The sequence below is a fragment of the Xiphias gladius genome, chromosome 4, assembly GCF_016859285.1.
Source record: "Xiphias gladius isolate SHS-SW01 ecotype Sanya breed wild chromosome 4, ASM1685928v1, whole genome shotgun sequence".
Classification (NCBI taxonomy): Eukaryota; Metazoa; Chordata; class Actinopteri; order Istiophoriformes; family Xiphiidae; genus Xiphias; species Xiphias gladius.
This window is the reverse complement of record NC_053403.1, coordinates 13,379,826-13,405,830: the sequence shown is the minus strand read 5'-3', so window position 1 is coordinate 13,405,830 and position 26,005 is coordinate 13,379,826. Positions and strand designations below refer to the sequence as shown.

At 38.9% G+C, this 26,005-nt stretch overlaps 1 protein-coding gene across 1 annotated transcript; it reads right to left on the bottom strand.

Annotated features, from left to right (window-relative positions):
* Positions 1-9,519: 9,519 nt before the first annotated feature.
* Positions 9,520-24,311, bottom strand: LOC120789452 (transforming growth factor beta-3 proprotein-like). Its single transcript, XM_040126179.1, has 7 exons — positions 23,506-24,311; positions 17,645-17,808; positions 13,832-13,961; positions 13,539-13,646; positions 12,805-12,970; positions 12,414-12,567; positions 9,520-11,456 (listed from the first exon to the last, which is right to left on the bottom strand). Exons 1-7 carry the CDS (start codon positions 23,849-23,851, stop codon positions 11,298-11,300), a joined length of 1,227 nt encoding a protein of 408 aa, XP_039982113.1. The 5' UTR covers positions 23,852-24,311; the 3' UTR covers positions 9,520-11,297.
* Positions 24,312-26,005: the final 1,694 nt, after the last annotated feature.

Below are 26,005 nucleotides of genomic sequence, written 5' to 3'. Positions count from 1 at the left end.
AACTCACGACACTTATTCTAAGGAATAGTAAACTTCAGTGGCAAGGTGTTTTTGAGTATAGGTCCGTAATTAATGTTTTGCAAAATAATAAGGTGTCAAAATCTTATGTCAACGCATTTGTTGGCTAAGGACAAATTATTGTAGGAGAAGATAAAGAGTAGGGGGATTCTTCTTTGGAAATTCCCTGATACTCTGTACCATACACCCCTTTTTAAGTGTCTCCGGACTGTTTTATTTCATTAATAGGGGGAGGATTGCTCTTAGATCTCCAACTTTTGTTTAGTACTTTTGAATTCTTATCAGATTGTAATGGATGAAGTGAAATTTTAGCCAGAAGTAGAGATTATGGCCCTCATGGGACTTTAAAATAGTCAGACCCCGCGGTTTCTGCCTACATTTAAAACACTGATGAAAGGACTGACCCTGTCCGACCAATCTGATGTAATCGAGGCCGACAAGGTGAAATTGTCAAGGCTGAAACGAATATCCTGCTCAAGCATAAATCATGTTAATTTACTGAAATGTTGCTGGAGAATGAAAAAGTTTGCTGTTGGCAGTTATAATTATCCAAACTGTCAAAAAAAACACCTAAAAGGGGAAGCTTTGGGCAAAGTTAATTGCAAGCATATTGTAGGCCAAGTATACTGGTAGAAAGTAAATTAAAAAAAACAGAAAGCGTGTGAAACTGTGGTGGGTAATGGCCGGTTAGGAGCTGTGTTTTGGAGATTACAAAGGTTTAAGGCTCATCCTGAACTACCATAAACTTCTGACATTACTGAGTCCTCAAATGCAGTTAGGTTTGCAAAAGATTTATAGATGGCCCTGAGATCGTTTTAAAGAATGATTATTGAAATTCACATCATAGTTTAATCTGTAAAAATACAAAAACTGAAGTCTATAAGGTGTGTGTATGTAGTTTTTGCCCTGCACCGCTCTCCTTTTGTGTGAAATGTGCGCAGGTTTGCAAACAGTACAGTCTTCAAAGATATCTGCTGTACATGGCTTCTGTTCATTACCATGCTGACAACAAACTGCCAGTGATTACAGTGGTGTCTTTGCCACTTAAATTCATTGTAGACAAACTCGATGTGTTGATTCTACATGACAAAGTGTTGCTTATCTTTCACAGTGTAAGTGGTGGAAACATGAACATGGCTGCTACGGTGGTGGTCCTGCACACTGAATATAACACGTATTTTGGGGCTGTATTGTGCTCAGGTTAATTGCCCTTGTCTTTGGTGTAGAGCTGCTCATATCTGTGAATGCTGTTTAGCCGTTCAAGTGTAGGAAATTAAAATGAACCAAATAAATGCTAATCTCTAGCGACGTCCTTCTAGTGCTGTGCCTAAGGGGTTTGGCAAGGTGTGCTGCTGCAGATTAGATCCAACTTTTAAACATTGTTTTCACATTCTTAATCATTTTTTTGTTATCATTAAACCAGCCATTTTTGTTGTCCCTAAGTCATCAAATAAAATACACAACTGTGGGTGGATTTTTACCTAATTAGATGTATAAAACCTATACAGGATATATGAACTAGTACCATTAAACTACTACTTCTAATTAATCTACTACAATTTAATAAAGGTTGAAGAAAAAAAAGAAGAAATTGCAAACAGTTACAACAGGAAAAATACAAGCGTGTCCTATTGCTGGACAAAAGGCAGTTGACCATTACTGCACTGTTACTATTAAAGATCCATCAGAGCATGACGTTACAGTTAGAAAAAAGGTGATCTCATCCATATACTTAGCAGGTTTGCAGTGTACATATGGATCCTATTTAAATGTGCCAAAGAGTAAGTGAAAACATCATGCTGTAAAAATAAAATAAAATACTTACTTGAGAAATGAATTTAAATATCTGAATTACTCAATGAAGCTCCTCAACTGAAAATGTTATTTGTTATTCCTTCTTTGGAAATTCTAGTTGTAAAATGATTTTTTTGTAACGCAGAGTAGGTTTTCTGTTTCCATTCACACTGATTATGTTTGTGGTGCTGAAAAGATAAAACTGAATTTAGAACTTAATCCATGTAATAAAAGAAACATGCTAGTCACTGGGCTGGAGAAGTGGACCGTTGGACAGCCCACATCTTGACGACGAGGATGTTTGTTATTTGCCCTCTGCAAACATGAAAACACAGCTGATCAGCTCAGTTTACAGCCACAGTGAAACCACTATTTCATTTGGAAGGGAATCCAAAGAGAAATTGGATTGGGGTCTGGAGATTTAGGGGTGAACGGCAGTGACAGGGGAAGAAGGCATCCTATTTTGTATGTTTACAGATCCGATTTGGCCATCTGGACAAATATGATTATCTGACCATTAGAGAACAGAGAAACCAGCAGTAGTTTGTTTGGTGGTGTTTCATTTCAATGGAAACACCTTCATAAGACAAACGAACACTTCCAGGCTTGTGAGGCCATTCCCAGTGATTTTATTTAGGAGTGCAGCTTGACAAGGCCAAATCTTATAATGGAGTGTTGGAGCCTGTAGTGGGAAGGGGAGAGGGGACAACCCATATTAGTTTTTGTTTACAGTGACGGCAGGATGTGGCTTGAGAACTATGCAATTTAAGTTTGTTTAAGTATCACAGTGACTTAGAGAGTGTAAATCCTACATGGTGAATTAACGCAAGCCTGCTCTGAAGTTTACCATCCTCTGTCATCCTGCAATGTCAGGTTACTGTGTCCAAAAGTGAGCCAAAGGATCATTCTCACACTGGCTATTTTATCTCATTTTGCTACAACATGACGTTTACCAAAACCTCCAGTGGGCCCACCGTTCTGTTGTCAAGGCGTAAATTAGATATACAAATCCAGGTTGTAGGCAAGAGAAGACAAGCTGCCATTACTGCAGTGGCACCTCACTAGTAAACCCACGTATCACTGTGTATTCAAAGGATTTCCTTTTTTAAGCAACTTTGCCAAGAAATCTGTCCAGCAGATCCTGTAGGACTGGTTATATGTTGAAAATGTAGTTTTCAACATCTACTTTCACCTTTACAGTGTCACGTATTTCCAATTTGTCATTAAATGATGCATTTCTTCAGATTATGATGCAAGTAAACTGTGGATTTTGATTATGTAAATCACAAGATAGCATGTAATTCCTGTTGGGATTAAGTAGCTAATCCACACAGCACTTTCTCATCCAGACTGTGGAGGTCAGACAGAAGTGGTACATTAATATTATTTTTCCCACAGCCTGTGTCATAATTAATTTCAGACGAGTGTTTGGAGAATGAATATTTGTCTGCGAAGGAAAACGGGTCGCAGCTTGAGACAAAGTCTCTCCTCTCACAATGGTCCCTGTCAAAAAGTACATTCCTTAATATAAAAATAATATATATATTCAAGGTATTGAAAGCTATATACTGCATACATACAGTATATTTCAGCTGTACTGTACAACTTGTTAATTTAACTACTATTTTCAATGTTGTTATTGATTCAGCTCCTGTTTTTGTATTTTTTGTACACAGTCCTCATGTTGTATGTTACCAGTGAAATTAGCTTTTGAAAGAATGTATAATATAGTGTTGCTATTGTAGCAAAGTGGTCTGCTTTGGTTTGGGAGGTAGGCCCTGTAAATGAAACCGATCTTTTATGTATAAAGGCATATACACATAAAGTACACACACACATATAAACCTCCATGGAGGGCTTTTAGGCCTGCTGTACATTATTGTACACACAAACACACACGTGCACGCACACACACACACACACACACACACACACACACACACACACACACACACACACACACACACACACACACACACACACACACACACACACAAACACATTGTGTGAAACGTAGAGCAGCCAGTTGCCTATGGAGCACTGCCAGCCAAAGGAGTCATGAGGTCTAGTGCAGATTAATGGGGAGGCACAAACCAAACATGTTTCTCATTGACTTTGTGGATGAACAGCATGTCTTTGCTTCTGCTGGTAACTTGGCAACACCAAGACTGAAAGATCTTGTTACTAATAGAAGAGTAATTACAGAATGTACAAATTTTACTTTTTCCACTTTTGTTGAGTAATGTTGGCATTAAGTTGTTTATGTTAATGGACAAAAGTCCAACAGTGCAGTTCCCTGTATCCACAAGTAACTGATGGTAATGTCATGTTTGAACCAGCTAAACATTTGAACAGTCCAGTTATTGTTACAACTGAAATACTTTTCTTCACTTGGGAAATTTCATTGCTCATTTAAGTTTGCTGCTTTTGTTTTGGCTGCATTTCACTGCATACTGTTGACCCCCAACTGTGGCATCTATAGTCCAGTTACAGCCCATGTAAGTTGAGTGTACACAGTCCAAATTTAAATGTAGACCTTGGTAATTGGGCTGGAAAGGGCACTTAACACCAACTTATCATGGATATTATATTAACTTTTATTACAAAGACATAGAACATAAAGTGGTAAAAACCTCTCGGGGCTGCTGTAGACACCTTTTTAAAGATTCTTTTTTTTGTTTGGAAATACCTGGTTTTCATTTTGTTTAGTTATATTCCGAGCTCTACACTATATGAAACACCTGCAAACGTTCCTTTCTATGGACCAATATCAAGTGCAATCCATTTTAATGACCCTTAACTACACATAGTGCAGCACTAGACTGTACCTGTCTTTGCAATGTTGGTATTTCCAGTATACTTTAAGGAAAGTGTGGTCAAAAAAGCCTTTATTTTCAGAATTTCTTACATTTGTTATGATTTCTTGCAGCTCATTGAGTTGGTGACTTTAAGCTTTGCGTTCCTTAGCCTTTTCCCAAGTGTTATCAATCTCTTCTTCTTTGTGGAGAGACCACTGCATAGCTGTTCTCACCAGTCTGATCCCCAGTAACTGTGAGAACATACATTATGCCCAGACAGGCAGAAAGATAATAAACTTAGCAAAACCACTTAAGTCCTCATTTTGGAGCTTGTGCAGAAGAAAGCCCCCCACTGACACTGTCTCCATTACCTGTTTGAGTGGAGGCAGCTGCATAAGAGGCTGTTAAAAGATATGACTTCCCTCATCAGTCTGGTTGGCTCTTCTGGGATGAGTATATGTGAGAAGGCCAGTGTTACCATTACCTAGAGGGTAATCTAACAAGTATTACTGCTCAGGTGTCCACATGATTTAAGATTCTCTTTTTCTCACAAGCCATATATGTGCATTTATGCACACAGAAACACACCAGACCAGCTGAACACACATACTGCATGTAGAGGATACTTTAAATGCCACAAAGACGTCCTGCTTTATCTTCAGTCCTCATGTTTCTCTGAGAGTTTCTATAGTAGTAGGTTAAGCATGAGGGCCTACAACTTGATATACATGGAGAAGGTGTTTACAGCTGCAGAGAGACAAAATAACAGAGCGACAGGAAACCTAAAACCCACTGCTGGCAGTGTTACACAGAGTCCTCAAACAAAGAAGTCCTTTTTATCGTTTTGTTGTCAGGATGTTGTACAGTTTGACTGTGTATGTGACTAGGACTTCCTGTGTGTCACGTGATGTGAGTACCACCATTCTTTACTACTACTACTACTACTCAAAGCATATTTGCTGTTATTATGTATACATAAACATAATTTCTGGGGGAAATGGGTGGGCCACAGAGGGCAATTACTGGATAATACTAAGCGCTAAAAAACTGCTGTAACAGTAGCACAGGTGGAGAAAAGTTAGTGAACTAACTTAGAAATATAATGTTCGTAATATAGTAAAATATCTAACTAAAGTTTGCTAACATTAGCTAACACTAGCCACCATAAGCTGCAAGTAAGGCTGCAGAAACAAAACCCCTTTGTGTTTAATCAAACAAAAAGCAGACCTGCGTTAAAACATTAAAAAAAACAGCTCAGGAGGATGCATTGGTTGGGGCATGTTGTTTAAGGTAGTGATAGGGCATTACAATTTAGTGTTTAAAAGCTTTACAGATACCAAAACACTGCACAGTGGGTTTATAATACTCACAGACAGAAAGGAAAGTTATCAAGGCGTCTGCTTTTTTTTTTTCTTTCATTGCGATGATCACAAGATAAACAGTAGTTATACAACATTCACATAAGAAAATGAATCAACCAGGAACGTGCATTTGCATGAATTTGAGTGGCCAACGCAGCACCTTGCTGGATGGCGTTGTGTTGTGGCAAAATTTGCGCCAGGTCCAACTTTTCCGCAGGACAACCCTGCCCTTTTTTGCCAGAGCTCCCTGCATCGGCACCCCTGCTGCGTTGACAGACTGGCCTTATTCAAATGAATGAGAGGGCTGGGTTTTGTAAAGCCTGGGTTCAGTCATTCTGAACACAGTCTAGGTGTATTAAAATCAACGTTCCCATTAATTTGCTTATAAATCCAACTTTTTATTTAGGTAGAACGTGTTTTTATTCTTTCAAAAGTTACATAGTTGCACTTTAAGGGCCAAAGTTTTGCCTCCCTGGCATCTAATCAATGCATCTTCTTTTAAAAAAAAAAAAAACAATCTCTAAACCAGCAGGCGTTTATGTAATTCAAACTAGCAAACTTGGCTCCTGTCCGCCCAGAGTAATAAATTTCGCATAATGTTGTATCCTGATTTAAAGGGTGTGCAAATTATAATCTCATCCTGTCTCTGCCTCTCTCTCTTTTCTCTGACAGTCTCTATTTTCTCTCCTCTCTCTCTTGCACACACCATCCTTCTATTATTGGAATACTGTCACGGAAACACACACTGTGCTGTAATATAATGCTGTAGTTTGATCCAGACCTCCCATTCATTTGTTTAGCTATAAAGGTCTATGAAGTTGATATGTGTTTACATATTTGTTCACTCCTTCACTCTTTTCCAGTAACTATGGCTGCTGGCTTGACTTGTATATGTATATGTGTGTGTGTGTGTGTGTGTGTGTGTGTGTGTTCGTGTGTGTGTGTGTGTGTGTGTGTGTTCGTGTGTGTGTGTGTGTGTGTGTGTGAACGGTGTGTGTGTGTGTGTGTGTGTGTGTGTGTGTGTGTGTGTGTGTTCGTGTGTGTGTGTGTGTTCGTGTGTGTGTGTGTGTGTGTGTATTCGTGTGTGCGTACTCTTGCTGAATTACACAACTCTTTCCACCCTGGGGCCTGAGAACTGGTCTGATGTGACCTGATGATTTTATTGCAGCAGCAGTCCTTTTGAGGTCTCTCTCTCTCTTTCTCTCTCACTCTCTCCTTCACCCTCTCTCTCTCTCTCACACACACAGATTTACTTTCCCTCACTGTCTCTGTCTCTCACTTCCCCCTCTCATTTTTTCTCTCCTTCCACATCTGTTAATCTGCTCAGGGAATAGCAGCAGACAGTTTTCCAAACCTCTGTGCATTTACGTGTCATGCAATTCATCATTGGTAAGTCTTGGAAGAGCACAAGTTCTGAGAAAGTCAGACTCCAACCCAGAAGTGGACCCTGAACTTGAATCGGATTGTGGCTTGCTCATCCAGTAGCTGGGAGCTGGAAATAGGTTTATTGCAGGTTTGAGGTTGAGGTTGCCAGTTTGACCCCAAAAGGAGAAAACAATGTTCTTATCTGAATCTTCAAACCACCCTTGAGTGTCCAAGGGTCCGAAGTCCAAGCTCAGCAAAATCTGAACATTTTTTTTTTCTTTTTTCAAAAGGTGTATGCAATTAAAGAAGAGAGGCACTAGTTAAAAATTAAAGTATCTGCTGAGGCTCTTTTTGGATCCATGTAGGTGGTGCAAGTTATGAATGCTTCAACAACCATATTTAATTGTCATGTCCCTCAGTTGCTGCTTGTACATTTCACCGTATACACCTTTCTAGCAACAAATACTAAATACCAAGACAAACATGCAGTCTCACATTTAATGAGCACATCCCATCACTGCTTCATAAGCTTTACTGTATATCTCCCACTGTGAGCTTTGCACCGTCTCTGTGGTGGCTTACTGAACAATGTGGCTAGTGGCTACGTTTGAGCCAAAATGACTCCTTGTGTGAAAATAAAGACCCAAGCCAAACTACTGCCCCTGTAAGGAAAGGCCTCGCCATCGCTAACCCCTCAGCCTCCTTCCATTACACCGACATGGGAAAAGATACTTTGGAAAAATCAGCTATATTATCTTCCTGAGAGTCCACCCAGTGAACAACAACCCTGTCTTGAAGAAGTAAACAGGGAAATGTAGCTGCAGAGCAGTTGATGTATGTGATACTCAACTTGTAAGAACCTTGCTGGGTTTGTTTTCTAGCAGGGACAAATTAACTTGAATGTAAGTAAGTGACTTTTGCTGAAGGTTAAAAGTCAATCATGCATGGGACATGGCTGCTCTTTACCAGTAATGTGTGTTTGTTAGTACAGGGCTGTCTGCAAAGCCATTAAAGCCCCAACCCGTTTTTAGACCTCGTCATGCCCTCTGGTCTTTGTGTCTCCATCATGGTTCATCTCTGATTGATTGTGACAGGGAACAATAACGGGCACACAGAGAAAGGGAATTCTCTCTGGCTACTTGTCAGTCCATATTAGCTCAACCCAATCCCCCCCCCCCCCAAAAAAAAAAAAAAAATCTGTGCGGCTGATTGCAATCCATTGGCAAACATGTCATAAAAATGTACCAATCTCCAATAGCTCACCATTTATAAGATGTAACTATTGGCTTTATTAATGGTCAATAAAACATTTAATAATACCTTATAGGTGATTTATAAGCCATTAACAAGAGCAACATTTGGTTGAGGGTTAGGCAGGACCAGGGTGGTTTTTATATTCATTAATAATTTATAATGCATTTAACATAAGCCATAATTTTTTATAAAATCATAACGGTTCATGAGTTTCTCAGGTTATCAAGTTTTCAGTTTTAATGTTACTAAGTTATTAATGAGGTGTAATGGTTCTGACTTTCTAATAAACCATGAAGTCATTTTCAAACATTTATCAATTGAGCAATAATAAACTAATTTTGGTCCAGATGCTCTGCAACTCTTTTCCAGAAGGTCAAAGGTCAAACAGTACACTGGAGTTGTATTCTTGTGGAATTGAAGACTTAAAAAGACAAAGCATGGGTCCTGCTGGACGAGGATAAACACCTGGAAGGTGGTATAAAAAAGTATAATACATTTCTCAGGTTTATGTGCGATTTATACTAACCATTTTATGAAAAATAAGAGATAAAGAGTTCTTTGCACATTAATGTGCTCTGAAAATAAGAGTAATTGCTTTTTGCCTGGGAAAGCTGTCAAGCAACAATCTCAGAGAAAGAAAAGTTGAATTTATTACTCTGGTAGAAAAAAAGGCCTCTGCATGTGCCTGCAGGAAACAGGTGGGACTGGTGAGATTTAAGTAACAAAAATTATGTTCATATGGAACTAAAATATTATGAGAAAATAGCATTTTAAATGGCATTTCAATATGGCAGACAAAACCAATGGTTGATTTCATCATTCCCTAATTTGGAGTTAACTGTTTTTAAAGATCTATTGCATTTGATTATTTTGTGTGTGATTCTTATGGTTTAAGAAGGGCTCGTGGAGGTTTTGCATGTTGTGTTTTTAATAACAATCATGATCAACAAGTCAACCAAACAATATTACTTCCAAAAACATCACCTAAATGTCACCTAAAGGCTAGATGACTGACTGGGCCAATGTCAAACAGTACAGGGATTTAGAGTCGTTCTCCAGTCTCAGAGAAAAATGAGGTCTAACTGTACATCCAGCCACTGTCATGTTATGACTCCTTCCCCTCCCTCTTCATTTTTTTGTTCCATTAGGGCTTCACACTGTAAAAGAGCACCAAAACAAACAGAGACGGAGCAGAGGGAATGAAAGACTGCAGTGTTTTGGGAACACCAGAGTACTTACTGCACATGCACATGTGTCTCCTTGTCAGCTGGCTGGAGTGAAAGGTGACAGGTGAGTTGATAGGATTGTTCGCTTAAAAAAAGAAATAAACAGCTGTTTTTTTTTTTTTTTTTGCTGGAGAAAAGTGCCTCTTTGAACTTTCTGGGTATAGTCACCTTTTAATACAATAAGATTTTAGTCAAACAAACGATTCAAATACAACAGGACAAACTAATTTGTTTGTGCACAAAATTGTTGCATATTCTTTTAACAAGGAAATGTAACAGTACTCATGGTTTAATATAAAAGTCATTCCATCAATGGAGATACACGTCAATTTTCATCCAAGTTAGTGAAACAATCACTATATGACAAGTTGCATAACAGACCAAATCTGCTATTAATGTAAAAGATATCTCATTAAAAAAAAAAAACCTGTTGTGTAATGCTTGTTCTTTTCCAGTATATTCTTTGATGTCCCAAAAATAATTTGAACCTGTTAGAGTTGAAAACTTCCAGTGAATGGCAGGCAGTGTTCTCATGGCAGGTTTCCATCACAGTTCTTCCCTTGCATACAGGTCCTGTCTTCTTCTTCTTCTTGTCCTTCTTCTTCTTCTTCTTCTTCCATCCATTCTAATAGATGCAACGAAAAAAAAGGCCATTGCTGCTCGCTGGCCAAAAAAAGAAAAGCTTGGCTCAACTTCTTTGTTCATTCACTTTCCATTGCAAATCCAACAGGCATTCTCTCTCAGCTCTCCTTTTCCCTGACCACAGCTATGGCTTTGGATACAGCAGCAAGTCTGTCCTTTCTCCTTTTGTGATTGAAGATAATGCCCACTGTTTGAAGGGAAGGGAGCTTCAGGCAAGTTCAAGGGAAAATCCAGCCTGAAAGGACTCTTCAACCATTCAGGAGAGCACCGTCTATATTTGTGACTATTAACAATACCGTTCCAAGGGTAGAAACAGGAAAGCTGCTCTACCGACAATGTAGAGACTTGAACTTTGTGGAATATTTGCTTGAGCTCTGAAGCAGGAAATATAGCACAGAGTAAGTCTCTTTCATTCATTCATTGTTTCTTCTTTGTGTCACAGATACATTTGTAAAGGACTCTTTATAATCTAGCCTTAAGAGTGTGTTGTTCATCTTCACAAATCTAGACAGAAATATTTAAAGATCATACCTTGATTGTAAGACTACGTTTAGTTTGGGTTGGACCTTTTAAGATTAAAATAACTACTTGTAATCCAGAACTGACTGAGTGGGTTGAAAAAACACATAACAAGAAAAAAAAAAGATGATATCAAGTTTTAAGAAAACCTGCATCGTTGAAAAAAAGTGTGACCTACAGAGTGGTTTTCAGATCTAACCCACGAGGCCACAGGGTCAGTTTAAGCATTTGTCACAGCTAAGAGTCCAAAAGTAAACAAGCATGGGTTTGGTCAGTACCTAGTAAAATCGTGACACACTACCTCGCCTTTCAGTGTCTTCTCAGCTACACTTGCAAGACTTGACAATCATGTTGGAGAGCTGCTCCACTTTGGGGGTTCGTCCAGAATAGTAGAGTATAGTGAGGGGTTCCAGATCTTGAGGGACACAGCAGGGTGCAGCCGATGCCTCTGGATTCAGAGTGTTGTACAGGCTCAGCAGCTATTGGAAAGCACATGGGAAAGATGAAAACTCACTTTGAAAAAGTATTTACAATTGTGCAATGACTTGGTCAATTGTTTTATACGCAGTATCTATTGAGTGATGGAATCTTTAAAATGTACTGGCTAGTTTAGTGTAATAGCTAGATTTAGTGTCTATCTATATCTGTAAATACATAATTGAAAATTCCTATGGATATTTATTAATGACCAACTAAATAAACTGGCAAATTCTAATTCCACATTTTCTGGAAGATTAAGGACTACAAAATTCTGTCTGCTTGTCTATAAGTATTAGCTGGACATGGTTGCCTATACCCTTTTTAGTATTGTTGTTGTAACTCAGACATACAGTCCATGAGTGAGTTCAAGAACCAAAACATGAAGCTAAAAGAGGCTAAAAGTTCATCTCATTACCAAGGTCAAGAATAAACCTCAAAGTGTCAACAGTTTTCATAGGGTCTTTTTCAAAGTACAAGTGCAAAGTATTCCAAAGTACAAAGTATTACTGAAAATTAACATGCTGCGGCCTGTTAATTGGCGCCACATGGTCCTTCCCCTAGTGTTTGTGTTCTCTTGCTATTTGGGTCTGTTTGGATCGACCACATTTTGGATTGAGTGCAATTATCCTTGGGTTAATTTTCGATCTGATCACTCTTTTTTTTTTTTTTTTTTTTTTTTTTTTTTTAATCAATCCATGCTTGTTAGGTTCAAGTAGGTTTTCCACAGTTCTATGTCAGATTGAGTCAAACATTTTCATCCTGTGAAGACCTCTAGATGGAGACAGAGGTCTCAGAGGTGGGCATCTCAAAAGCTAGGCCAGTAAAACCACATGTACCTGCACAGCTATTTACGACTAAAATTAAGTGAGGAAATATGTTTTTTGTTTTGTGTTTTTCACTGTGGGAGAGTCTCTCACAAACTCTTTTGTTTTGTATCCCCGTGGAGTCCTCCTTACCGAGCTATGTGTAGTATCTGAGCTCCTCAGGTAAGGGCAGGGCCCGGAGCAGTAGTTGGCATCGTAACCACTGGGTTCATGGATCCATTTCCAGTCCAAATCACGTCGGAAATCAATGTGGAGCTTGCGAACACAGCAGCTCTCCTCTGTGTTTCTGCGATGAGGATACACAACAATAGTGAAATACTTCTCCACATACATTTTTGTAATAATGCATTTAGATGCACGTTCACATTCTCTTAACATTTAATACTTTTTTGATCACATGGGGTATACCAGATACAGTATATATTTGGGATATTACAATATGCGTATAAGCCGATGCATGTAAACACCTTTTCATAAGTAGTAGCTATTTGCTAATTAATAAGGTAGTTTATGTATATCTTACGAGAAACAGTAGTTTGTGTCCAGTGCTCTCTTGCGTCGGCGTGTGTACTGCGTGTCCAAGCGGTGGGATGGGATCATCATGAGGATAAGGTGAGGCAGGTACTGCTCCTTTTTCTTCTTCAGGTGATCCAGATCCAGGCGACTGTGCTCCTCATCTCCATCCATGCCTTAATTATAGACATGATCGGGGCCAACGAAAACCAACTATTTAGTGGCTTTTTCCTTTCATAATTTCCCTGAATCTGAGCATATAATTTGCAAAATTATTGAGTATGAAACTGTCATCCCTGTCATTATTTTACACAATGCAGAAATGAAAATACTAATAAGAAAGTTAAGAAAAACTCTCTCTTGTCTCTTTGTCTGACATATTGTTTCTAAAAACGCAAATAAAATATTTTCATTGCAAAATTATTCTTAGTCCTCTGTGGCAAAAGTTGAATCAGGCAACAGCTCACCTTTCATATAAAGACAAACAATCATCAGCACTGAAATTAAGTGAGAAACATAAAAATCACGTGTGATTTTGTATCAGAATTTTACCAGGATTAGAGCATATTTTTTAAAATGGTTATAAAATAAATCCCTTAAATTGTAGGATTTAGGACTATATGAACACGATCCCAGCGTCTAAACAGATAGAAAGATGGCAAGAAGACATGAACATTTGCAGACATTGGATTAAAAGAGCAACTAACATAAATAACCATATGACAAAATGTTGTTAAAGCCCACCTTTGAACTTCACCTCCAGCACCTCGTTCTCATTGTCAATGATGTCACCATTTGGGTTGAAGGTGTGGCAGGGGCAGTGCACACTGATTTCCAAGCCCAGATTAGTTCCTGATAGCAAACAAGTATAGAAAAGAGGATTGTCAAAATTCTTTTTTTTTTTTTTTTGACTCCCTCTTTTAAACTCAATACTTTTAAGAGAAACACAGGTCATGTTTCTGAGTTCAAACACGGGATGATCGTTATGACTAATGATAGCTTTTGGAAACTAGAAATGACAGTGACCTCAGTCTCACCTCTGTTCAACAGCCATTCCCGCACTGTTTCAGTCACATCGAAGGAGACCCACTCTGGAGTACCTTTGGTCAGCACATTCTTGGCTCCGATGTAGCGTTGTTTCCTAATGTGTTCATTTGGCCTCACAATCTGCAAGGCAATAATAAATGGTCACTCTGAAAAGTTTTCTCTCTATACTGAGACAGCTTCAACAAAATAACATGAAGAATAGAGCAGACACCAGACAAGGTACGAGACAAAGCTATTATTTGTCAAACTCATGTCTAGTTGTAATTATCTAATGACAGTTTCAATCAGTTGTAATGAATCATGCTATGAGCTATAAGATAATATGATTACTGGAACATACAAACAGATTATATCGGGAAAAAATAAAAATAAAACATGCTAAGAGCCTACAGCCATGCTAATGGCTTTTTGAGGCTGTACTTATGGTGCCTTCATGTCATATTGGATATATCGTAATTACCGGTTTCCCACTTGTAAACAGCATTCAAATTAACATCCAATTCGTAATTACGAATGGGAAAGTCAAATTTTTCTGAAAGCTATGATATCCTATTCAGTGGTAAAAGTGCGGATATGCCTGCAAAAGCAGGAAAATATGGATGTCTAAACTCAGCCAAAGTCTGTTGTTAAAGGTAATTAAACAATGAAATGTAATAGATACAGTTCGATACTGAACAAGCACAATGAAGTATGCAGTAAAAGAACCGTTACTCAATGTTATTTTCACTTTGTTCAAATTGCCTTTCTGTATCGTAGCCATTAATACTGTTTTTAGCAAACAATGTTCTTGCAGCTGGCATCTTGAGTTATCAAGTGACGTGAACGCTCCCAAATCGTAAACCTGAGAATCTTTCCTATCATTACCTTCCCTGCCACATCACATAAATGCGGCTTCAGACACAGAGATGCTTTGAGCTAAACGCTAAAATCAGCATGCTAACATGCCCATAATGATAATGCTAATATGCTGATGTTTAGCAGGTATAATGTTTGCCATGTTCACTATCTTACTTTAGCATGTTAATATGCTAAAAATTTGCTAATTACCATTAAACACAAAGTGAGGCAGATGAAAATGATATGCAGGTAGTTGGTCATAAACCAGATTACTGGACACATTGAAATTTTGACCAAATGGTGGTGAAGGGATAACCAAAGTGATAACCATTCGTTTGAGAAGAACATGAATGTAGGTACCAAATTTCATAGCAATCAACTTTTGTAGAGACATTTCACTAAAAAACACAAGTGTCAGCCTGCTGGTGCCTCTAAAGGAAAAGTCAAAGGATTATCAAAGTCAGTAGGATTCATCCTCTAGGAACCAAGAATGTATGTACAAAATTTCATGGCAGTCCACCCAAGAGTTGTTGTGATATTTCAGCCTGGACCAAAATGGTGGACTGACCAGACAGTGGACAGACATTGCTATCCCTTAAGCCGGGCTAAAAATGTGACCTAACATGAATAAAGATGCATATTGGGCCACTTTTGTTATGTCTTTTTTAAATTCATGATATTTTCATGTATTGCTAGGTGCATTACATAATGATGTTAAGTTGATAAGTATATTTTAAATTCTGAATTATTTAAAGGATGTGCACATCCTCGGTACAACCTCACAGATGATTTGAATTATTTTGGCAGGACTGTGTGAGCTGTGTAGACACAGCTTAAGTGACATGTGCCTCACTCACTTGCTAGCTTTGCTACACCTGTAAGGGTGGGGCAGTTTGCACATTTGTTATTTTGATTGGTTCATGGGGTCCAGTGACATCACAAACTCCACCCACCTTCAACCTGAGCGGAGGACTAATTAAGCAAAATAACTCAAAACACTTAGGGTGTGTGCAGGACCTTTACCTGCAGTTTTTTTCTGTTTTTATTTTTTGGCCTGATGGGGGCAGAAGAACTTGACAGAAAACTAGCAGATAGATAGCCTGACACACGTTAACCTGTTTTGAAACATGGAAGACGTGGAGCACTGTTAGCATTTGATTGGAGTTATGTTTCTGTAATGTAAGTGCAGTATTCACTCTTCTTTTAGCTCTGTTTTTCTCTCCTGTGGAAAATATCTGGCTCTTTAGCTTGCTAGCTTATCTACTTTTTCCACTAGCTAGCTGGTTGCTATCCTTGTCTGTATGTCGTGTCTTGGCCAGATAGGGTGTAGTTAGTTTACCAAAGCTTGTTTGCAGAAAATAGCAGCCGGCTGTTGGCGAAAACAAGGTTGTTGGGAGCAGTTATATCCAGCCATTTAGTAAATTTGTGTGCTGTTGGACCAAAAAGAAGTTGTGCAAAGCTGCAGAGTTGGATGCTAATTCGCTGTGAGTTTCTCACTGCAAGCTGATGGTTTCACGTTACCCGCAGTCATTTTATTCTTTCTGAATATAAAAATGTTTGTCCATTTCATAGCTTTTGCTTAAAGAGAAACTCGGTGGTTGCTTTGTGTGTTCAGTGGGAGCACCTATAAAAGTAAATTACAAGCTTAGCTCCTGACCTGTCTCTGGAGTAAAACAGTAAAACAATGCACATGGATGCTTCCCATATATTTGGGTGAAAATGTGAACAATTATGAATGTAAAACAAGAATGTCATTTATTTCTCATATAGAATCTCTCTTTAGTATGACCAGGTGTTAAATGTAACTAAGTAGATTTACAAAGTAACGTACTTAAGGACATTTTGATGCCAATACTTCTGTACTTTAGGAAGATTTTAAATGCAGGACTTTTACTTACTCATTGTGGTATTGCTACTTTTAAAGTTCTACACTTTTTCCATCACTGAGTATGAACCTATTCTCCTGTACTCCCCTCTGTGTTTCAAACTAGCAGTAGAATTGAAGCACTTCCCCCCTGCTGCTCCCCTGCATAGCACAGATTAAGCTCTTCTGCAAACACACACTTGCAAGATACCAACCAGCCATCTAAGAACTTTGGTTTATTAGTGTGTTTGACACAGATGTTAGTGAGGTTTAAATGAGACTAGATTACAGTAACTTGTCAGATTTCTCAGGAAATCATCTTGTATAACATGCATATTCTGTGAGATGGTAACAGATAGAAACTGATACATTCAGTGATAAACAATATACAGTTGTGCTTCATTTCATGGGCAAAGAGTAATACACTTATTTAAATTGGAGTTAATGTTGGATATTGCCTATTTTATTATTCTGTGTTTGTTGAAGCTGCCCTTTTAGGTTTTACAAAACATCGCTCCTGACCAGATTATCTGTATATTGTCGTATTTTTATTACTTTTATTTTAATGGCTATCTTTGCATTGGATCCATAATGCCAAGGACATCAAGACAGAAAAACAGAGAATTGAAGACATTGACTACCACTTAGTAAAGTGGTTGCTTCAATTCATCACTCAGCAGACCAGAGCCCCTTTTTGACAGCTTAATAAACTTTGCATACTGTTTTGAGGACAGAAGGGTAAAGACCTTCACATTACCAAAATGGCGACCACATTAGACCAATTTACCAGTACTGCACTAACAGTAACCCTGTCCCAGGCCTGCAAAGACTCTGCAGGCCTGTTGAGCTCTTTGGCTTTTGGTCTGGCTGTTACCCATGCCTGCAACCACAATCTGGTTGTCGTTGGCTCTCTTTGTCAATTAGAGCCTGAAATCATGTGGTGGAGAACAAGTAACCAGCTTATGTAAGATGCATTCTTGACAGACTAGAATCTAGTAATATTTTGCATCCAAAAAGAGAGATTTTGAACTGCTTGTTGCCTCGACTGTGAGCTTTGCCTTTGCTCTTGGTAGTAGGACAAGGAAACGGTATCTTTACGTACCTGGTAGAGCTCAATCCGCTGTTCATTCCTCTTGGCGCTTGAGTTTGGCACCCTCAGAGCTCGGAACTCTGCTCTGAAGAGGTTGGTTGAGTTCCTTTCCATGGCGGAGACGTTAAAGCGGAAAACCTTAGAGGTGATGCCTTTTGGGCAGTAGAGCAGATCATCTGGAACAGAGAGAATAAAATAAATGTTTATTGAGAGAACAGGCTTAGAAAGTCTTATCAGTATCTAATGTAAAACCAGCAGTGTATGTCCAGACAACTCCAACATTACTTCTCGATAACATAATCACAGACATTCACTTTGTAATCTCCTTCATATGCATGTAAGAGATGAAATGAAAAGTTTCTCAGGTGTGCCCTTTTTCGCAGGAAACATTTTGACTTATAGTAGGAAAAGCACAGGTGTTACCAATAACATTAACGTTATTACATAAAATTCTGTTAAAGTGTAAGCCAAGACAGTGTTATCGTGAGCCAGCTTGCACAATACCAGGACCCTGAAACTGAAGCAGCTGAATGGAGTTCAGAAGTCATTAATTTTATTATTTAAACCTGTGCTTTTCCTACTGTGACATGTCAAAATTTCTTCCGTGAAAAATGGCTTTTAAAACTTGTTTTTTTGGCCATATTTAGTGAGTCATGAATGTGAAAATTTTACAGTGAAAAAGCATATTTGATATCTGACATTGTGCAGCAAAGCCATCAACTTCTAATTATCTATTAATTATCATTAGTTCTCCAATACAAAAAGGATTTCTAAAGATTTTTTTATCACTATCTTAAGAACCCTGCTGCTCTGTAATTTAGAATTTTCTCCTTTTTTAAGAACCTTGCAAAAAGAATAACTGATAACTAAGAAAAAGGTGTTGCCCCCACAAAACAAAAATTTCTGATTTGCGAAATTATGTTTCTAAACCCTCATGTCTGAAGTTGACATTAGAAGCTGTGAATTAACATTTAATAAGTTAATAATGGCGCACCAAGTAATAAATATTTTCATTCTCAATTAATCTTCCAATTATTTTGTCTATAAATCAATTTATCACAGTGTCTTTTAAATGTCAGAAAGTAGAGAAGAACAATTCTATTCTAAATTTCCTAAAGCCCAAGATAATTTCATCAAATTGCTTGTTTTGTCTGGCCAACACATTAAAACGGAAATATATTAATTTTACTATTGAATAAGAGAAAGAGAAGATTCTTACATTTAAGACGCTTAAACTTGTAAACTCTAAGCATGCTTGCTTGAATAATTACTTAAAAAATGTATCCATTATCAAAATAGCTGCTGATTATTTTTCGCTCTGTCGACCCAATTCAGCTCTAGTTAATAACACACGTGGTTTCAGCCTGTCTCTATCACAACACAATTCTGAAAAAGACTTTTCTGGCTGAGTGACTTAGTGAGGAAGGAGTGGGTTGGAGAAGGTGTGTCTTGGGTCAAACTTTTGTCCACTTGATGCCAGGGTAATGTCAGTCATGCTCCAAAGAGGTACAGTACTCTGTTAATCGATATCACAAAGTGAGTTGGCAGTAGATGTAATAATTTCAATCTATAGATGGCAATGAAGTGTGTATTTGTTTCCTATTTGACACACCGATTTACTTCAGATGTCTTCAGATAAAGCCCCACATGAATATGAAATAAGAGTATGGATTTACCTTTTTATTATATACTGCAAGATTTATAAACCCATTCACAACTAGAATATGATCTCGGGCTGACTGACTCTTTAGTGGCTGGCACTAAGTTTATCAGCCCACAGTGAAATGATTAGTGTTGTTGCCTGCCTTATCAAAATTCCTCAGTGTTTTTCCAACACATTTTGTCTATATTTGGTGGAAATGAAAATGTTGTAATTGAAATAGCAATATTATTGAGCTTAGTATGACTTCACCTCCCTGGTATCTGGGTATCAAAAAACCCTTCTATCCTCAGTCCCACTGACAACTTTTTGGACCCAAACACCTTCTGACCATGATGACTTCTCCATAACCCAACCTCAGTCATTGACATATGCCAGATTCTGTATGCGTACCATGCTATAAAAGGAAATCTTTCCGATGTTTGCTGCCCAGCCTCTCAATGCAGTAATTTGCCAGTGTTCCAGCAGCTTTCTGCTTCATTTGCACCTGTCACAGATTTGTGGTGGTTCACAGAGCTGCCTCAGATCCACCAAAGGTCAACATTTTACCTTCAGGGACCATCAAAAGGAGAGCATGTGTTTGCCTACATTTACTGAGGGAAAGAAGGTGAAATTACTGGCTCCAAGTCAAAGATTGATTCCACAAAGCCAGTGCTCTAGTCCTGTTATACCACAAGGGAAAACACCCTAAGGTGGATGTGTCTTCACAACCACTGGCTTCACCCTCAGTCTGCTGCTTCTACCTGATCTTAAGAGGATAGTTCAACATCTTGGGAAATACACTAATTTGCTTTCTTCCTGTGAGTTAGCTAAGAACATTGATATAATTCTTATGTCTGTGCAGTTAATATGAAGCTACCGTCAGCATCCAGTTAGCATAGCTTAGCACAAAGATTGGAAACAGGTGGAAACAGGTAGCTTGGCAGTGTGGGAAAGGAACAAATCCGCCTACCACAACATGGTAATGACAAATGCCTCTAAGTATTTATCAAAACATTTTGTTGCACTTAGCAAACAAGACTCACGCTAAATGTACATACCTACATCTTTAATGACAGAGAGAAAAGAAGAAGTTCCTTAAGTGAATCATCACCTGTAACGTCAAGTAGAGATGTACCATTACAAAAACATCAATTTGGATGCTAAATAAGCATCAATATGGAGTTGGAAAGTATACCGCTAAGTAGTACATCTTTAGAAGTCATTTTCTGGGCCTGATTTGAAATTTGGAGAATGTCCTCCAGAAAAGAATGACAGCATCAGTTGTTTTTCAGCAAGTGCCCCTAAACAATATACTGTATGTTTACGTATAAGTGATAAAGCCCTCTAGTGGCTGTATTAATTATGAAATGAGCAACGGAGGAACTCCAGCGACCTTATTTTAGAGCGACAAAGTCTGCATGGGGAGGAGGATGAGGTGGATGGATAAATCAACAAAGCATCTGATGAGAGCATGGGAGGCAGCTGTTCACTTCCCATTTCAACAGACAATGGATGTTTTTTTAAAGCATTAACCACGATGGTACCCTAACCTTAACAAAGTAGCCTAGTTATTTTAACCCGAATCACAATGTTTCCTCAAACATCAACCCAGTCATTTTTCTGCATAAACCTAACCAAGCCTTTACGATAGCATCATCACACCATAAAAGGGATTTATTTTTGATTTGTAACAATATTGGATAAATGGGGTTTTTTGGTAATTTGGTAATCAATTGATTTGGTAATCAATTTGGAGGACTTGTTTGAAAGAAACATCTTCTGAAAAATTTTATAAAGAGGCTTGGATCAGTCACCATCTGTCCATTTCAGATGCTACTAAATTGATTTTGACAAAATGTCAGGAAATTATATATGAAGTGCATCATTTGTGGGGATGATGTGATAGTTATTTGCTTTGCTTCCAGAGCTGTTGATAAGAGGACTGAAAGCAGCTCTAGACAAAATTTGTATCGAAAAAATATTTATAAAATCAAATCATTTCTGTCAAGTATTCACAAAATATTGTGCTAATCTGCAGATACAGATAACGTTTCTTTTATTGTCATTTAACAGAAGTAATCAGAGTCATCCCTGCCAGAGTAGAGTGAAAGTTAAGCACAACGAATTTGAAAATTGTTAATCTTGCCTTTTCCAGCATATGAAAATCACATTAACTAGTCTCAGTGAGCAGGGTCAGTGTGTATATGTGGACATACTGTACAAGCTAATGACAGAATGCATATTTCCAGGTATGAGATCACACTGGACACATAAAAAAAACCTCGGCATAAATTAGAGTTTTAGGCTTGACAAGGTAGAAAATGGAGGGTAATATTAGGTTGTCCACATTTCAAGTATCTAAGTAGTAGAAATGTTGACTAGGGCACACACTTACAGGTACTTATGTGTCAGTTCAGCTCTTATACTTTTATATAATTTTCTGCCACTTTCCCATTTGTTTATCAATCACATAAGATTACGCTCAAAGAAACAATGGTCTTCACCCAACTGTGAGAACAGCACATGTACAGTCAATTTCCCTTACATCTTTGTACCTACAGCCCATCTGTAACTCTGAAACCACCACTCCAACTTGAGGCACCTACTGCCTTGCATTTTTGTCAAAAACCATTTTGTGAGATTCAAAACAGAACATTGCTGAGGGTAAATAGGTCCTTTGAGAAACACCTGTTGATTTCAAAGGGACTGTGATGCAATGGTCTTGGCTTTCCTCTAGACCATGAGGCCCTCTCTGGCTCTCACACACGCACAGCATTTATCCTATTCTACTTTCTCAATAATCCAGACTCAGTTGGACCACATGCTGTATGAATCTCCCTCAAGTATTGACACATGTCCCTCTCAGCACAGGTTTACCACTTCCAGTTCATAACTTTAAATTCTATAAAGGAAATAGTTGTGCCAAAGAGAGGTTTAGCACGAGTCAAAGAATGTGAACAGGACTTTACTGACAACTGTAACAAATATTCCTCGAGCAAATAAAGCTGATTATAAAACAAGCAGATAAATGTTACCTATTGTTACCTATTTGCAATAAAACGGTGGCACAGTGGAATCATTCATGTTTACGGGGATGGATGCCGGCTTACTTTCGCACTCAATTTAGCAAAAAGTTAAACCTGAACACTACAGTTAGCGATCTTACGCTCATGGGCCCCGTGTGGGTGATTCAAAGGCCAAGACAGGCAGTGGGGTCACTTAAAACTCTGTCTCAATGGGGAGGTGGGTGGTCATGATGTGTCTGTGTATGCGAGGGCTTCATGGGCCCCACTCCCCCTGTAGAGTCTGACTCCAGAGAAGAGAGGGATCCTTCTGTCCAGGCTAATGGGGAGGTCCTTCCATCATCTAACTTTTCCTGTCCACCTCTGTTAACTTTTCCTACTCCTTCTCCTAAAGGCATCCCCCTCTGCCTGGGCAGATGTCCCTCTCATTTGGGCCTGACTGGAAAGGAAATGGGAACATCTGGGGAGAGGGACAGGATCCACGGAGGAAAAAAACAAGAGGAGGAAGAGTGGAGTCAGGAGTAGGAGGAGAGTGACTTTCCTGGAACACTGGTGCAGGGTTAAAACAGGTTGGTGAGCATTACAGGAACAAAGCACATCCTCCAAGACCACGAGTTTACCTTTCAGTTTTTTACAAAAACCCAAAAAGCTCTGACACTGACATCTTCTTTTTTGAATGTGAAAAATTATGTATGTGAAGAATTTGACACGAGAAGGCTGACTTCGCATTCATCTGCTGTAGGAGGAAAGTTAGTCTCTCTTCACCTTACGGTGAAGTAGCAGACATCTTGTATCCAGCAGTTAAACAAAATAATCTATGAATATTTGCACATTCATAGATTCTGGGTTTTTCAAAGAGGGAGAAGGACTAGGTGTCATTTTATAATTTTTAGCCAGTTAACTTAAATGTTTCAATTATTTCGTTGGGGGGGGGGCAGACACAAATTGTTATCCAAGGTGTTTTTATATGTCTTAAAACCTGCCTAAAGGGGATCTTTAATGTGAACCAAAAAGTCAGTGATAAAACTAAGAGTTACTGAGCTACAGGCTACATAACAACATAACAGAAACCTAACTGCAGTTTGAGACTGACGCGTCTGGCTGGCTCTTCAATTGGTGCGTAATTACGCACAGTTGACGCCTTGATTGCTGACATTAAAACAATAAAATTACAGAAATTAAGCTGCCTAAAGAGCTGTGATACTTACTGCTCTCTGGCAGTCCGTAGACCATGTTGAATTTGTATATCTCCTTGGCATAGTACTCTGTCTCTGTGTTGTCCTGACCGCAACTTTGCTGCCGATCCCTCCCAAGCTCCTCCAGCAGCTCCTTGGTGCTGTTATACAATGCTTGGATTTGATAAGGGATTTTACTCGGTCCGAGGGAGTGCGGAGGACTCGTCAGTCGGAGTTTGCTCAAAATCTGACCTCGTATCGCCTCGACCCTCTTCCTTTTCACATGGTCAATATCCACGGTGGCACAAGTTGACAGACACGAGCTCAACGTTGCGCAGTTGAGGAGGAGGACAAACAATAAAGCCTTACCCAAATGCATCTTTCTCTCTGCATTTGGTTCGCTCGGTAGAATTGCGCAGATTCACAGGCGACGACTGCCAAGGTCAGTGTCAGTTGGACTTCAGATCACGCTGATAAGCCCTGCTCTCGTTTCTTTTCACTTCCCTTGGCGCTAATGATGAAAAACTCCTCTCTTATTTCGTTTTTCTCGTGGCAGTCCCCTTTGTTATCAGCAGAAGTCCAACTGTGCGTTCGCCCATTAGACATTACTCAATTCAAAGTCCCGAGCAACAGAAACTCACCCACATATATGAAATTTATCCGGCACAAATATCTCTGTAGAAACAAACAGACTTTTCTTTTGCATTCTTGTGCTCAGTCCAGTAGATTTAAATCGTCCCACAGCTTGGCATATTTCTCCTCTTTCTCTCTCTCTCATTAAAATCTAGAGCCTCTTTATTGTCTCCGAGGAGGCAGACCGCAGGCTGTCAGGTTAACGAGGTATTTGCGACTTTGAGCGGTCGGTATGGCCTCGCATGTGTTTTATACCAGTAGTTTCTGACGTTTGACGGAGGAGGGACCGCAAGCGCCCGGGAGAGCCCAAATAATAACAGGACTCACTGCGATGTACCAGACATCAGCTGTGACTAATAGACGTGTAAAAGAGCTTACTGTTTTATTTTCTGACCGGTCACTCATATGTACTTTTATATGAAGTTGGAAAGTAACAACTTTAATTTTCTGGCCGTTTCCCCCCCCCTCATTAAGACATCTGAGGTGATATTAAGATCTGGTCTTACGGTCCTTCTCTGGTGTATTTTTCCCCAGTGTTTTTCATGGTTCTCATGACAATTCTGGTCTTACAGGGGTCTCAGTTGATGCTTCCTCTGATTGTCTTCCGCACTGTAGTACTTTTTTTTAATGGCCTGGGTCGTCTACCCTCTAGTGGCCAGTTGCGGTACTCGCAGTCGCCTGCCTACACAGTGTCTGGGGTTGAAGATATTCTTCGTTTTCCCCTATTAAATTACTCTGTCAGAGTCTAATAACATTTTTCTTTTAAACAACATTATGTTGTTAAGACGTTTGTTCTCTCTTATATATAAAAACTCGACTTTCCTTTTGATTGTCCTCCCATTGGCTGATTCAAGGACAGCTTAAAGGCAATGTACGGTAGACCAACACAACAGTCAAATCTAAGCCAAGGACTTGAAATGTCAAGCCAACTATCTCGAGTGTAATGCTGCTCTGTTTACCTTAAATCTCAAAATTGTGTCTTAATCGTGCCTTGTAGAAAAGAGAATTTTAAAACAAGTACTTCTCTTAAAATATGCAATTTCTTTCGTAGCAACAATAAAAACCAACAATCAAAGGGTTTGTAGATTTTACACATAAAAATTACATAAAAAGGATTTGTGATTAATTCACACTTGGTTTCTTTGTCTGCTCCTCTTCAGCTGGAGCCTTCTTATAAAGACCCACACAATACAGGACAAATCCTGTTGTCAGAGCCTGCTCTCAAATTACAGAAATCCTTTCAGACCTCACATTCTGGCAACATGATTGCATTACTGTTCAAAAGAACCACAGTTTCCTCACTGTCGAGGCAGATTTTCCCATGCCCTCTGCAAACCACCATCCACATAAAATTCATTTTTCTACACTGATGTCTGAAGGTTTATTTGCAGGCCCCTAAGTTATTTTATCTTTTTTGATGTTTTTCCCCTCCATGATCTGTTTTATCTCTATTCATAGAGCATATCCACATTTCTCAGACCTATTTTAGGTCAAAGCTCACTCAACCACTGGAGGCCCCGTACCCAAACATGGGGTCTGGTATTTCACTATGTTTCTTTTGCCCACCAGTTTGCATGGCGAGAATAATTTCGTAGAATGTCCAAACTTGGTAAATATTTGGATGTGAATCATCTGCCCAGGTGCCTGTGTGTACTATATACAAACTCTCGTGATTAGTTTTGCTAATTTGCTAGAGTTGTAGATGAATAGAGATGAGGTATATATATATTTGCATGTTTTGTTATAACAGTGTTAATTTATCGCGCATACGTGTTCATGCACCATCTGATACTCCCACTTGGTGTCTGTCTGTTATCTAATTTTATCGTTAGATGTCTTCTTGGAAAAGTGTGATGTGAACAGAACAGAACAGAACAGAATAATTCTGATTCATTTTTAC